The 13,964-nt window shown below is 39.2% G+C and overlaps 1 protein-coding gene across 1 annotated transcript in view; it reads left to right on the top strand.

The window, feature by feature from the left end:
• Window positions 1-13,964, top strand: part of HHLA1 (HHLA1 neighbor of OC90) — a 190,935-nt gene that overhangs the window by 160,164 nt on the left and 16,807 nt on the right. The window contains exons 5-6 of the mRNA XM_069219243.1: window positions 11,767-11,923; window positions 13,681-13,763. Of these exons, the coding sequence (XP_069075344.1) occupies window positions 11,767-11,923; window positions 13,681-13,763 (240 nt within the window). The remainder of the gene's footprint in view (window positions 1-11,766; window positions 11,924-13,680; window positions 13,764-13,964) is intronic.

Raw genomic sequence — 13,964 nt, 5'->3', positions numbered from 1 at the left:
GAGTTACATCTACTTGCAGCAGAATCTTTGTGAATTGGATCCTAACAATTTTCATTTCAGACACAGACCCTCACCTTTCTTCTGTTGATTCAATATATTACAGTCACATATTGTATAAGCATAATGAGCACGTTAAGCTTTGATCAGCGTAACAATACGCATGGGCCCGATTCACAAAGAGTTTCTATGTAGTGACCTATTGTTATAGTATTTTTGCATTCTGGGTGTAAGCCAGGTGCACTCTTGCCTTAGTACTAGTTTACTTCTAGACTGCAGGAGTAAGTCAGGATTACTAAAAGAGTAAGTCACAGCATAAGCTTTGTAAATCAGGACCACACTGTTCAGACTCCTTTGTGTTCGAGATGGTGCTTGTGTGTTTGATTTAATTCCTTTCAGCTTGCCTGTCTATATCTATTGCATTATTCTACTCTCACAGACCGGTCAGCAAATCAGAGGAACAAATGGAGACTTGTGATCCTTGTCTCGCGCTCGACGTGCTCTTCATTTTTGTGCCGCCGTTGGGTGCCATTTTGAATTACCTCCATGTCATCTCTAGACCGTTCGGGCACATTTCAGCAGGATATCATTAATCCCGGCGCACCCCGCACGACCTCTGCTATCGTATAACACGAGTGAAGGCGGAACACAAAGTGTGTGTGGCATTCAGACAGAAACAAAGCGGCCCTGTTTGCCTGAAACGTATTACACTCGTCAGCGTTTCCCAGAGGCCTTTTCATAAGAGTAATCTATTCTATAATTAAATATAAATAGGCGAAAACACGGGCACAGGTGCAGCCGGCATGAGGGAGCCTTTTTGTGTTCAGGATTTGATGAATCTTTATGTTGGCTCAAAGGAAAAAATTGTCGTTCAGAAAAAAACCAGGAGGTAAAAATAAACTCCAGGGTTCAGTGATGGGGTATTACAGGGATTAGGTAAACATTGTTCCTGTGCTAAGCTTCTTACAGGGAACCACTAGCTAACTACAACCCTGACTGTTGTTACAAAAATACTGATACTCTCCTCCGTGACTCCCTCTGTAACTCAGCTGCAAAGAAACGCAATTGCACCTGGAGTAGGGAAAGTTTTGTTTTGCATTCAAGAGTAATTAATGGCGTATAGTATTGTTTTACATCACTAAACAGGAACATGGCTCTAATTTTAATTTTTATTTGAAATGCTTCATTAAAATGGCCACCAGTGAAACCAACTAGTGGGCCAATTTACAAAATCATTTATTAGCAGAGGAAGTTGGGCAACAGGAGTTCTATTTCATGCACTCTTATATGCCTCTGTAAATCAACCCCAAAATTTCCATCTTCCCATTAGTATACGTGCAAGAATGGCAAAGTCATCTCTACTTGTACTAACTGAATATTCCCTTGATATACCCATCTTATTCCCATTTCACATGCTTTGGGGCCAATTCACATAGTTATGTAAGAGTACGTAAAAGAGTACTTCAGGAGAACTACATTATGTACTCCGAAATGTCTCTATGAATAGGCCCGATGTGCTGTAAACCTGTGCACCTTTATGCAGTAAAGGAGGGCCTAAAACAGCAGATAGAAATCTACCTTTTCGTTATTCCTCTCTTCTGCAGAGGAGTGAGCACTGTATTTTTCAACATGCATCCTATGTTGAGTGCAGAGCAGAAGGAAGTGGTAAATCAGGGACCTTCACACAGGCCAGGTCAGTGTCAAATTTTCAGGATAACCACTGACTATGTCTTAAATTGAACATATGCAAGGTTCATATAACAAAAAAAATTGTAAGGTGTAACCTTTTTCTAAGGAGCACACCACGAGTTGTCCTGAATGCCGTGGTGTTGAATACCGTGCTTGCCACGTCTTGATGGATACCGTGGTGCTGAATAACGTGCTTGCCATGTCTTGATTCCGCTTCAAACCTCTTTCATCTACCACCCAAACTGTCCTTTCTCTTTCTTTCCCTCTATCTTACCCCTGCAGTTCTTTTTTCATACCTGATTTCTCAATTCTTCACTGTTTACTGATCTTTCTCTTCCTTTTTCTTTCTCCCTTTTCTGTCTTTCTCTCTGGGTGCCCAAAATGAGTACTGGTGCTCACTACCTGCAACCATAGGCACAAAATAAGCACTGATTATTTGTACATTTACCTTATGTGGACATCCTTAAATTGTGGCATACATCTTTCCCTCAAAGACTCAAGTTGGACATTACACTACTAATTAATGTTGACTGCAGTAAACCCTAACACTTTGCCTGTTTTAAGTACAGACAGCATTAGGACTATTATCATTTCGTAAGTGTATTTTAAGATATCCATTCAAGAATGTACATGAAATCCAAAAGTAGTAGATAAACATCGTTTGCCAGACAGCTTTGTAAGAAGGTCCTGCAGGTGTGGGGGTCCCTTTGGGGGTTTCACTGCTCAGTTAGTTTTTCTTTTAATATAGCGTATAATGATGTTTTATACACTTACACGAAGCACAGTAATGTTAGGAGCTGGGGACTCTTGTCTCTGAATTTCCGTAGTCCCACCATTTGTAGTAGTCACATACAGTGCCTGTAGGAAAGTGCCTTTATTACATGGTCACTAGCACTTTTTGCTTGGAATTCAATGCAATTTTGACCAAAAGTGCACTGGGTTCCTCTTAACCAGGTACCAAGTGTCAGCTTTCTTTCCCAAAAACTGTTCAATTGTTCCCCTATTGGCAATACCTTTGCCCCCTTGCTAGGTCCCCAGTAGACAGTACCCGTGGTACCTAGGGCATGGGTACCAAAAGGGGGTCCCCAAGGGCAGCAGCGCAAATTATACCACCCTCAGGGACTCCTTACCTAGCACATGCAGACTGCCATTACAGGCTGCATGTCTCGGTGCATCTAAAAGTTAACAACAACATGGCACACCGCCTGTGCACCATGTCTCCGAATCCTGCATGCAATATATGTAAGTCACCCCTAATATAGATCTTACAGCCCTAAGGCAGGGTGCAGTATAGTGCATGTAAGGACATATCCACATGAGCAGAAATGGCCCTGCTATGTCTTTGTCAATTCTTAGACATGGTGAGTGAGCAGGGGAGTCATTTTAAGTAATGTGCTGAACACTGGTCAATACGAGTTCCCCAGCTTCACGATGGCTTCACTGAAAATGCGCATGTTTGGATTCAGACATCTCATATTAATAAACCCTCACTGATCCCAGTGATGGATTTATCAATACATGCATCCAGAGGGCACCTTTGAGGTGCCCCCTGAAAACCTAACAACTACCTGTGTGGGAACTGACCAGTTTTAGCCAGTCTGTCACCACCAGATATGAGTTTGACCTCCTAGGGTGAGGGCCTGTGCTCTGGGGGTGGTCAATCACAAAGGCCTGCTCTGGGAGAGGTGTTTCAAAAGGATGACCTGTAAATCTGCATTCCAAAGCAGGGTATGCAGATCTGGCTTCCCTGACAGGAGAAATGCCGACCCCCTGCCCCATCTGGACAGGTGGGAGATTCAGAATTAAAGGAGGAATCCACCCCCTCAGCTCAGTACCACCCTTGAGGTAAGCTGCCCTAGGTGGACACAAAATTTAGAAATCAGCCATATTGGTGTTGACAGATTTAGAAACTCTGGGACAGGGCTATGCCCCCTGCTCACAGGAAGTGGTCATATTGGGGGTGTAGTGACCCCAGTGATGAGTAGCCCATGGCTACTAACCTACACTCCCTGAAATGCCTCTAAATGCAGTATTTAGGGGAACCCCTGACACCAGAAAATCAGATTACTGCCAATCAAAGAAGAAGGACACCGAAGAGCTGCAAAAGCAACCGAAGAAGCAATTGACCTGGAACCAGCCCTGCTGCCCTGTTTGCTGCTCTGGCTGATTTGCTCCAAAGTCAACTCGTTCTGTAGCTGGAGTGCCTCCAAAGCCTGGGAGCACTGCCTGCCTTCAACAAAGACACAGGAACTGCGGTGGAGCAGTGGAACTGTTTCCCAGCATTTTATTTACAGGCACCCCAAGACAAACTGTGAGGACTTCGGACCACCAAGAACCCGACACCCAATAGCACAACAGCACCTGTGCCACGCAGCCCAAGTTGCAGTGGACCTATGGTGCCAGCATGGTCTGCCAGCCTTCCATTGACAAAGCTCACTGTGGACTTGCCCACTGTGGACCCACAAAACGTCGCCTGTCGCCTCTGCAGGCAGGCTCTCTATACCGCGAGTGCTCCAGTGGAGAAAGCCCCACCCCTCAAAGCACCTCTGCACCTGTTGCCCCTGGCCAGTGGAGAAGAGGACCCAAGGTGTTTTCATGCCTCCGGACAACTCCAGAGCAGAACCTCCTTGTTGGTTCCTCCTGACTGGATCCCCAGTCCTCACCTGCAGCATCTTCCTGCCCGGACCAATCTCCACAAAGCAACATTGGGCACCAGGCACCATACTGCACCTCTGCACCTGGCCACCACAGTGCCACCCGGTGTGACCTGTTGGTGTGGTCCTGACTCGTGCCCAGTACTTACCTCAAGTCCAGGAGATTAGCCTCGTAAGTTGCTGTACCATACCTGGATGCAGTACTTGTTGTTCTTGTCATAGGATAACATTGTCACGCCTGACAAATGCACTAAGTATTGACTTCCCAAAGCTGCAAAGATTCTCCTTGCAAAACGTACTAACTGGATCATAATGATTCTGGCACCAAAACATATATGAAAATATGTGTTATTTTTGTAAACTGGTGTGTCTCATTTATTGACTGTGTGTGTATGTGCAGATGTCTTAGACTCCTCTCTGATAAGCATAAGGCTGCTTGACCACACTGCCCACTAAAAGGGCAGTTTGGGATTGCTAAAACAAGCCACTGTCCATTGGTAAGGCGAACCCCCAGATTGTTTTCCACATTATTTCTAGTTTCAATATATATCAAATAAAAAGCCAGCTTCCTACAGTGAGTCCCTGGTGCATGGAAACCTTGAAAAACACACATTTTATACTTGCCTAAACAAAAGAAGACAAATTCTCTACTGGTGGGAAATGGAACAGTTTGGACTTTGTTTGGATGTAAAATCACCTTAACGTTTTTCAGTTTTCACAACGTGGCAAGAATTTTTCCATGTAGAGGTTTCCCTTCCCATATACACTCAGATAATAGAGCAGTGGTTGAGCCAGTCTTACCCAGTTTGAAAATGTACAGCACATGTTTTAACACAAAAATAGGTTTGCTGATTGTTTATGACAAAACTTTAATAGTGTTTGTCAATAACCAACAAGTTATGTCTTTTAGGAAATTCCCATATTTCCAGTGGTCACAGTCTACGACTTATCTGGGATTACTCATGTTTCTACTTCTAACCTTACACTAACAATACAGAACACTTAGAAAAAATTAGGTTAGGCAACATGACCTCTACAAATAAACTATAAATACTTACAGAAATGGAAAATCCACCATCCTGAAGAGTTATCTGCAGTGAAAAGTATATAGGGAAGGACACAACTCAGTTGCGAATGATTAATATGGATTTGCATTAACGCAAGTGTACTTATAGATTGGCTTTAGAGTAGTGGTGTAGTGCAGTATCAATCTGAAGAAGCTATTGGTAGAGAACAATATCTGAAATTGACATAACCCCCACATTTTTTGCCTTCATCCCTCCCATCTGTTTGAATTCGTTTTTGTTGGCAGTAGGACTCTTATTACATTCAATTAGTGTTAACTTTGGCTTAGGAACAGATAGAGATATCATGTTTAGACTCAAATTAATTGTAATTTAAAATTCTCTTTAATGATAAAGTCCATTTTTTATTGTCACAGGTCTGAAAATGCCACTTCTAAAATGTTGGCATTTTCTTGTTGTAACCATTTGTGCCTTCTGCCAGTGTCCCAGGTCACTCTGCTTTTGAGGTTTGTGTATTCCTCCCAGACAGACTTTGTGATTTTGCAAATCACAGGCCTAACAACTACAAAACACATTTCTACATCAGGCCCTTTCTTTCTTAGTCTTTTCGATCAAGAGCAAGCCTCAAACAGTCACAATCAGACAGTTTGAACACATGAGTAGTGACCCCACACAAGGGTTTTTAATGGAAAAATGTAACAATTTATTTTCTGTGTCAAAATGTAATGGTTTCCTAAATGTATGTCTAATAACACACAGATAGTCACATTAGAGTCTCTTGCATATGAAGTTGTTGTCCTTTACATTAATGTCTTTTAGTTGAAACCAATTGATTGGGTCCTTAAAATGTTTCAAGGTATAATTTCAGACTGGATACGTTTTGAATGTTACAAAATTAAATACTTTTCATCTGGCCCGTTATTTTTGATAATAGTGACCTGTCAGGTTCACGGCTGGTATAGAGGGCATTCGTGTTCATTAGCATGTGCAATATGTACGTCTAGTTAGGGTTTAGTATCAGGGAAAAAAAGACCGGTAATAATGATAAAATCCTTTTAATTGTGTATCTTTTAAAACTGTGGTTATGTTTCGCTGCATCTATATGTTTGCAGTATTTACCTATCAGAATGCTCAAAACTACTTGTACCTCTTCTCCTAAGACCATGGTCCTTCTTATTGCCCATAAATGTAGGCAGAATATCATGCGCTAAATCAATGCAGATCATGATACTGTCATTTAGGATGTGTTGTTTGAACTCACATGGATTTGAACAACTAAATTCATGTAAAATTTGTGGATCTCATCTGAAGAATTGTAGGAAACATAGGATTTGATCTCTCAGTGATGAAGAAGACAGTCAACTTGCAGTAATATACCTTGCTCTGACAAACAATATGAAGGCAATCAATTAAACCATAAACACACATAAACAAGTCCTCAAAATAATAGACCTATATACTAATATAGAATACAACAGGGCATTCTGGCCCGGTGACTGCATAAGGAGACTGGTACATAGCCATCACTCTATGGGAAATAATAAAAACAATTAGAATGTGTCACCCCAGTTTTTGTTGGAAATTACAAAATAAGAAACACAATTTGCAAACTGGACTTCAAATTTTGATGAATGCTGCAAAAATGGGTTTCAACCACAAATGGGCAGCTTAATCAATATTTATACTTGATATGTTAGTGTCGCAAGGTTAGTACCTTTTGGAGAAGAAAGATTAAATGATGAAATCAGTCTTTGGTAACCATCGTCTCCACTCCAGACCCTCCCTTAGCCTTTTTAGCACCACAGGGAGTTTTTTTAGATGCCCACCAACCCAGTTACCTTTGTTGAATAACCCAATTGCTTCCAGACAGTTACTGTGCTTTGGGATTGTTGCTCTCTGTCCCCGCTCTTAAGGCATTCTGAAGGTGAGAATGATGCTGATAATGCTGAGTTATATGAGCCCACGAACTTTACTAAAGATGTTTCAGTACACAGCGCGCTTAGACCTCCCAAAGAGAGCTGAAGATGTCTCTCTCCAAAAATTTATCAGTACTAGACGTAAATACAATTATTCTGATTACTATGCAAAAGGCAGACCCAGTGATTAATGATGCAAAATACAAGCAATAGCACGTAAAGTTTGTCACATATTCACTAAAATCTGTTACTTATTGTAATTCTCACCAATGCGGTGTGCGAGGCATTGATGGAGCATCACCCTGCTATAAAACAAATGATATATGTTATGCCTAATAACTGAAGCACACATTTATGAATGAGTAATGTGCACTGAAATACATAAACAAGTGAAATGCATAGGGGGCACATAAGTGAGAAGTTGCAGTGCACATGGCATAATTTGATTTATAGGGCAATGTTACTAGGAAATATATGTGTATATAAATGTATGCACATTGATAAATGAAAAACTAAGCAAAAGCCATATGTCTCGGTTGACTATGTGGCATAGTGCAAAACCCTAATCAAAAAGCAGAAAAAAACTGGCTCGAGGTGGCTATACAGGCAAGCAGCAGCAGCTACTGATTCTCTTTCTCCTGTTTTACTGAAATCTTTCACCCTGAAATTGATGGATACTTTGAAATCTGCAGCCTTGAAAAAGGAATCCATGGGTGGAGTTGATGATGTTTGAAAAATCATACTTACATCAGGGAAGTCGGAAACGTTGGAACTAGGTGGAGTAATACTGATACTCACCTGTAGATGTTTGGGACACCAATTGAAGATCAAAGTTGTTGAAGTCGCAGATGTGTATGGCGTCACAAGCTAAATCTAAGATGTAGCTGCAGGGTTTGAATTGATTTGTGACATTGGGTACATCTGAAAATCGTGACATTGGGAATCCCACACACTTTTGTTGTGGTACACGTGCTAGCACAAATGAAGACTCCAAGTAAGCACCTTTTATCATTAGCAATTGCATCGCATTTTAAGATGACTGAAACTTTCTGATCGGTCAAATCAACTCCCATTATTTGTTTTTCCAATGGAGCGTTCAAGATGACAGTTTGAACACCGTTCAAGCATTGCATCATAGGTCTCACATGAGGAGGTTGTGGTTTAAAAAATGTGCACTCAGATTAGCAAGCAGATCTCCCTTCAGATAGAAAGAAATAGCTTTAAGGCACACATCAATATGGACTTGGTGTCATGGAAGTATTCTCCTCATTTGTATGCCGCATATCTGTTTCCCCCCCCCCCAAAATTAAAAATATATATGTGTATTTATGTGTATGTGTGTGTGTGTGCGTATATATATGATATACACATATATATAAATATGCATATATATATATGTATATATATATATATATAGAGAGAGAGAGAGAGAGAGAGAGAGAGACAGAGAGAGACAGAGAAAGAAAGAGAGAAATGACCCACGTTTTGTCATGGTCCCTTTACTGTGTCCTTTCTGAATTTACTGGCTTTATGACTTTGTGCACTTTACCACTACTAGTAAAGAGCCTATGCTTTGTCCAAAATATTTACTATACATTGTAACCATGTTTCACCAATATAACATCCTTGTATGTGATGCCGAAAATGCACAGAAGGTTCAACGTCATGTGTGAGCTATGTGTATTTATACCAGCCACATATATGATATCTGCCATGAGCAACACTGTGCTCTGGCTGGCTGCAGTATAATTTTCCTTCAGTGACATGTTACAAGGAAAAGTGACTTCCACGTGGGAAAATCCTAATGTATACATTAATAAGCTGCCCCTTAAAATGTGTCTTGTAAGCCCACAAGGCAGAGTGCTAATACATAAAAATAGGGCAAAATAGCAATTTGTGTTAATGTGCTTTTGCAGTAAAAAATTCAAAGCTACTTTGCTGTATAGACCTTCGTAGACTTTTCCCTGAGCAGGCCAAGATGGGATCAATATCTTGATTTACTCCTGGGTAAAAAAAGGTAGAACAATGCTTCAAAGTTATTTTTCATTTCATTTCAAAAAGCTATTGTAATGGTGAAATCAGACTGCTGATGATTACTCTCAGTGCCTCTAAGGTCTGATCTGGAGTAAGGTCACCTCATGCAACTTGCGGTCAGGGTGCTCACTGAGGGAAGGCCAGTTTTAGCCCTGATGGCTGAGAGTGCAACCGTCTTTGTTGGGGCCCTTCAATGATCACCCTATCACCCTCCCACAGTGCCCTTCATCTCTTCATAACCCCTCACATGTATTTCATTTGTTTTCATAGCACCTGTCATACCAGTATAGGGTGTTTGAGCAGTATGTACACATACACACATAGGGACAATGAATCAAGGGTGTGTAAATTAGTGTATAGAAAATGTTACCTTAGAAAATAAGGAGCTATAAGGTGTAGGAGTCACATGTCATCCATATTGGTAGGCATCGTTTAAGAGTGCTTGGTCTGGAGAAGTAAAAAGTTAGGATTTAAAACATTCCCCAGTGGTTTGGGTTGGCTTTACTGATAAGAATTTTTTTCACCCAAACAAACCCTTTTTAGCTACATTAGGATAATCAAAGACTGGGAAAAACATAACAGGCCCTAGGCACATCTAGTGCACATTACTAGGGACTTATAAGTAAATTAAATAGTCCAATCAGGGATGATCCAAGGTTACCATGTTTAAAGGGAGAGAGCATATGCACTTTAGCACTGGTTAGCAGTGAAAAAGTGCGCAGAGTCTAAAAACCAGCCAAAACAGTGTCCAAAAAGTGGAGGGAGGCAGGCAAAAAGTTAGGGGTGACCACCCTAAGGCTGTCAGGTCTAACACTCCTTATGGCAGTTCATAGCTCCATGTGCTATATTACGATTGTAACTTATGAACTGCAAGTAACAAAACAAACTCTGTGGCAAAGACAGCAGCACACTGAGCTATGTACATAAAATTCAGGTCTGTGATTTGCATGGTACGTGTTCTTTGCAGCAGGCATATTAAACCTCTGTGTTACTGTAGGTGAGTTAAAACTGGCACTAAACCAAACTCCAATCTCTCTTTAGCAGGACTTTCAATCACCACATATATCTTGACACTTTTTATTGTTACTGGAAAATTGCCATTTATGCAGGGAACTCTCAGCCAGTACTTCTAAACCTGTAACTTCTACAAAACCAGCCCCAAGTACAGAATACCAGCCTCTCATTCTTCCACTCTCCTGGGAAAACGCCTTATGCCTAGTACAGCCAGTCCAGCCTTGGAGGTGGGTTATCACCTCCCATAACTAATACTACAATTTCTTACAAACAGATTTTGTATACTACATGTAGTTTCAGGGATAGAATGATATTTGAATTTCACTGGCCAGAGAATATTGGCATTGCAAAGATGACTAGATTGCAATGATATTTTTCATTTGCTGAGCTTGGTAAATGCTTTTCTCACTTTTACAGGATAAAAAATATTTCAGGGCCATATGCATTAAAAATACATCCTAGTGATTGTAAACATGTAGGGCTGTATAACACAAACTGTGTATGGGAAGTGCTAATTCAGATATTATCTGCAGGACAATTTTACACTTAATTGTGTCATGTAATAGAGCTGCAGCTGGTACCCCTTTACCATCTTTAAGAATGGTAAGGTAATTGTTTCTCTATCGAGGAACTCTAATTAACGCTCTTTTCTTTTAAACTTTCATTGTTGGATTGCTCCAAAAATGTTTATGTGACTATTTTTTCATCTTCCGGTGTGCGTAGTGACTCCAATTCACCTTTTCCCTCCTGCATTTTAAGTTCCACGGCCAATAGCTGTTACTAATGAGTGTTAGGAGTGAGGTATCATGTATATCAATGCATGATTATCATTAGTATATGATCTGCAATCAGTCTTGCCTACTCTGCTATCTGAGAGGAGTAAAATAAAGATACATCAACAATTCTCTGCATACCAAAAGTTACAGGTATGCATTTATATTTTTCAACCACTCAAAACCATGGACATTTTTTAAAACAAGTCACTTTTCATTCAAACATTTGTTCACACGTTACCACTTTCGCAAAACTGTTATACAATCCAATTGTAAAAGAAGTTTGCACCAAGCACTTCCTTACTTATCATCCAGGACATATTGCCAGAAAAACAAATTGTGATCTGCTCCATAGTGTTTCTATTGTGTGTTATATGCCTAATGTGATTTGCTGTGGGGAGATGAAAAAACATTAAAATTATGCCTAAATTCTGGTTGATGATGACTGTTATGATTTATATTTTTTAAACTTTAAATTTTTTTAACTTACTACCTTGAACATGGATTGCTTAGGTTTATTTTAACCATGAAATACACACTACAGAAAATAAATACTTTATCAGACATTGTGTATGTTGGAGCATGTTCCATGGGCATAATGTGCTATTCACAGGTATGTACTGAAGCAATCGCACCCATTAGTTCAGAGTTATGTCTCTTCTAGGATGTCTACAGGCAAACCTTAAAGAAATAGAAGTGACTGCCTCTCCAGTTATGCTTCTCATTCAAAACATAAATCCTTGTGTGATGGAACTTTGTAGATTTTTTCATCAGTGCCTCTGTGTCAGTGAAAGAAGATCTCCAAGGAAGGAATCCCAGAGGTAAACTTTGCTTTATTTGCATGCTAAGTATTTGTGGACTGCGCCTTTGTAATATATGCATCTTATTTGGATTCTCGTGTGTGAATTTAATTAGCAGAAACAGTAGTGCGGAAACATAATGCCTTCTATAAAGTGTATTTATTGAGGATGGTGGTATTTTGATTGTTGTGCATATATATTTTTTTGTGAAAAGGACATAAAGAAAACAATAGTTTGAATGTTGAATTTTAAAATAGTCAGTTTTTAGCTTGCTGTCCTTTTGTTTTAAGGATTTACAGCAAGGGTTAAGTGAGATGATCTTCATTAAACTAATAGATTTTTGTTAAACACTAGGATACAAATGTAAGGAGAAAAAAATAAATCTCACATGAGCTGCTGGTCTATGTTGAGTTGATGGGCCTGTTTATAACAAGACAGTGTATGTAGATGAAGAGTGTTTCTATGGTGAAAAAGGACTTAGAGCATGCTATTTGAACAATAACACATTTTACTTGAACTGTGAATTTTGGTGCCTACATACAAATAAGGCACCAGAATCATATCTGACTGCAATTCTTTGTGGTCTTTTTGATGTTGAGCACTTGATTGTTTGGCAAGCTATATGCTTATCTACCTTTGGAATACAATTAGTTAAAATCCAGCTAGGATTTGATTGCATATCTAAGTTTCAATCCGGTACACCAAAAGTGAAATCCAAAAGTGCAGATTTCATATGATGATTCATACAGTATGAATCTCTGGAGATTATGCCTCACAGAAGAAATGCATTGCTGCAGAAAATCTTCAATATGGTTGATGTTGCACTGTGGACAAATGATATGGATTTGCCATGGACTACATAGTAGGACCATCAAATGTACTGTATAGTTAATGGATTGATAAAAAATTATGCTTTGGCCCTCTTAGGTTCAGAGTGGGCAGGGACATCTCATAATGTACCAAGCAAGTACCATACCACAGACATTATAAAAAGCATAAATAAACCTATCAATCACCGTAAATTAACTTGTTTATAATAATATTAATAAATAAAATGTAATTAAACTGCACATCAAGAGTTCCGAACAATTTTTGATTCTCCATCTTCAAAGTTAATAATACCTCAAAAGCAAAATTGATAAACAGTATTTTAATTTTAACTGTTGAAGCATATGTCTCGGGTGATAGTTAACTGATTTGATTTTCAGCAATTCATTGTTAATTTTATTTTTTGCAGCGTCTTAAAGGCAATTGAAAGTGCGTTTGTTTGCTGCAGCCAACTAAATGTTTTTCAATCGGATAATTAGAATGGTTTTTAAATCTTAATAAAATACCTGAGACATCTCTTGTTAATACACAAAATGGTTACTTTCCAGAATTAGAATGATATATTCTGAATGCAATTAAAGGTAAAATTAATGAAATAGGGTATTCTAAAATCAAAATCAGCATTAAAAAAATAATACAGAAAATACTTGGTTCATAGTAATAATAAGTATAATTGACTTGCTTAGCAAGTAACTCCTGCCCAGCAACTCAAACCTGCTGCTCTGAAGCTATGAGATCTATTTTTGAATTTGCTGTATGAATAAAAAAATACTGCCAAATTAGATTGCCATTTACAAATATGTATAGATTTATTGAAAAAGGGTGTAAGAGAGTGATATAGGCACATATGTGTAGAAATCACAAAAAAATGCATAATTAATGTTTTAATATAAACTAATACAATACAGTATGCTGCAGGCTGCCCTCAATAACTTTAACTACATCTTTAGGTACTGTATCCAAAATTATTCCTGGTACTTGAAACATGCAACTTACATCTGTGAGAGAGCGAAAAGAAATGTCCATGCATACAGTAAGTAATACCATTGACTATGCTCTTAAGTTGTTTATAAAACCACTTAACCTAATTCTAAAACATAAAACTATTAACTAACATGGTAGCTTAATGTAAGACGTTATAACAACTAAATGTCCTTATATCCTAATTAGTCATTTAAGGCTTAGGGCCTGATTCAGAATCTGGTGAACAGGTTGCTCCATCACAAACGTGATG

Source organism: Pleurodeles waltl, chromosome 2_2 (genome assembly GCF_031143425.1).
Source record: "Pleurodeles waltl isolate 20211129_DDA chromosome 2_2, aPleWal1.hap1.20221129, whole genome shotgun sequence".
NCBI lineage: Eukaryota > Metazoa > Chordata > Amphibia > Caudata > Salamandridae > Pleurodeles > Pleurodeles waltl.
This window is presented reverse-complemented; position numbering and strand designations above follow the sequence as displayed.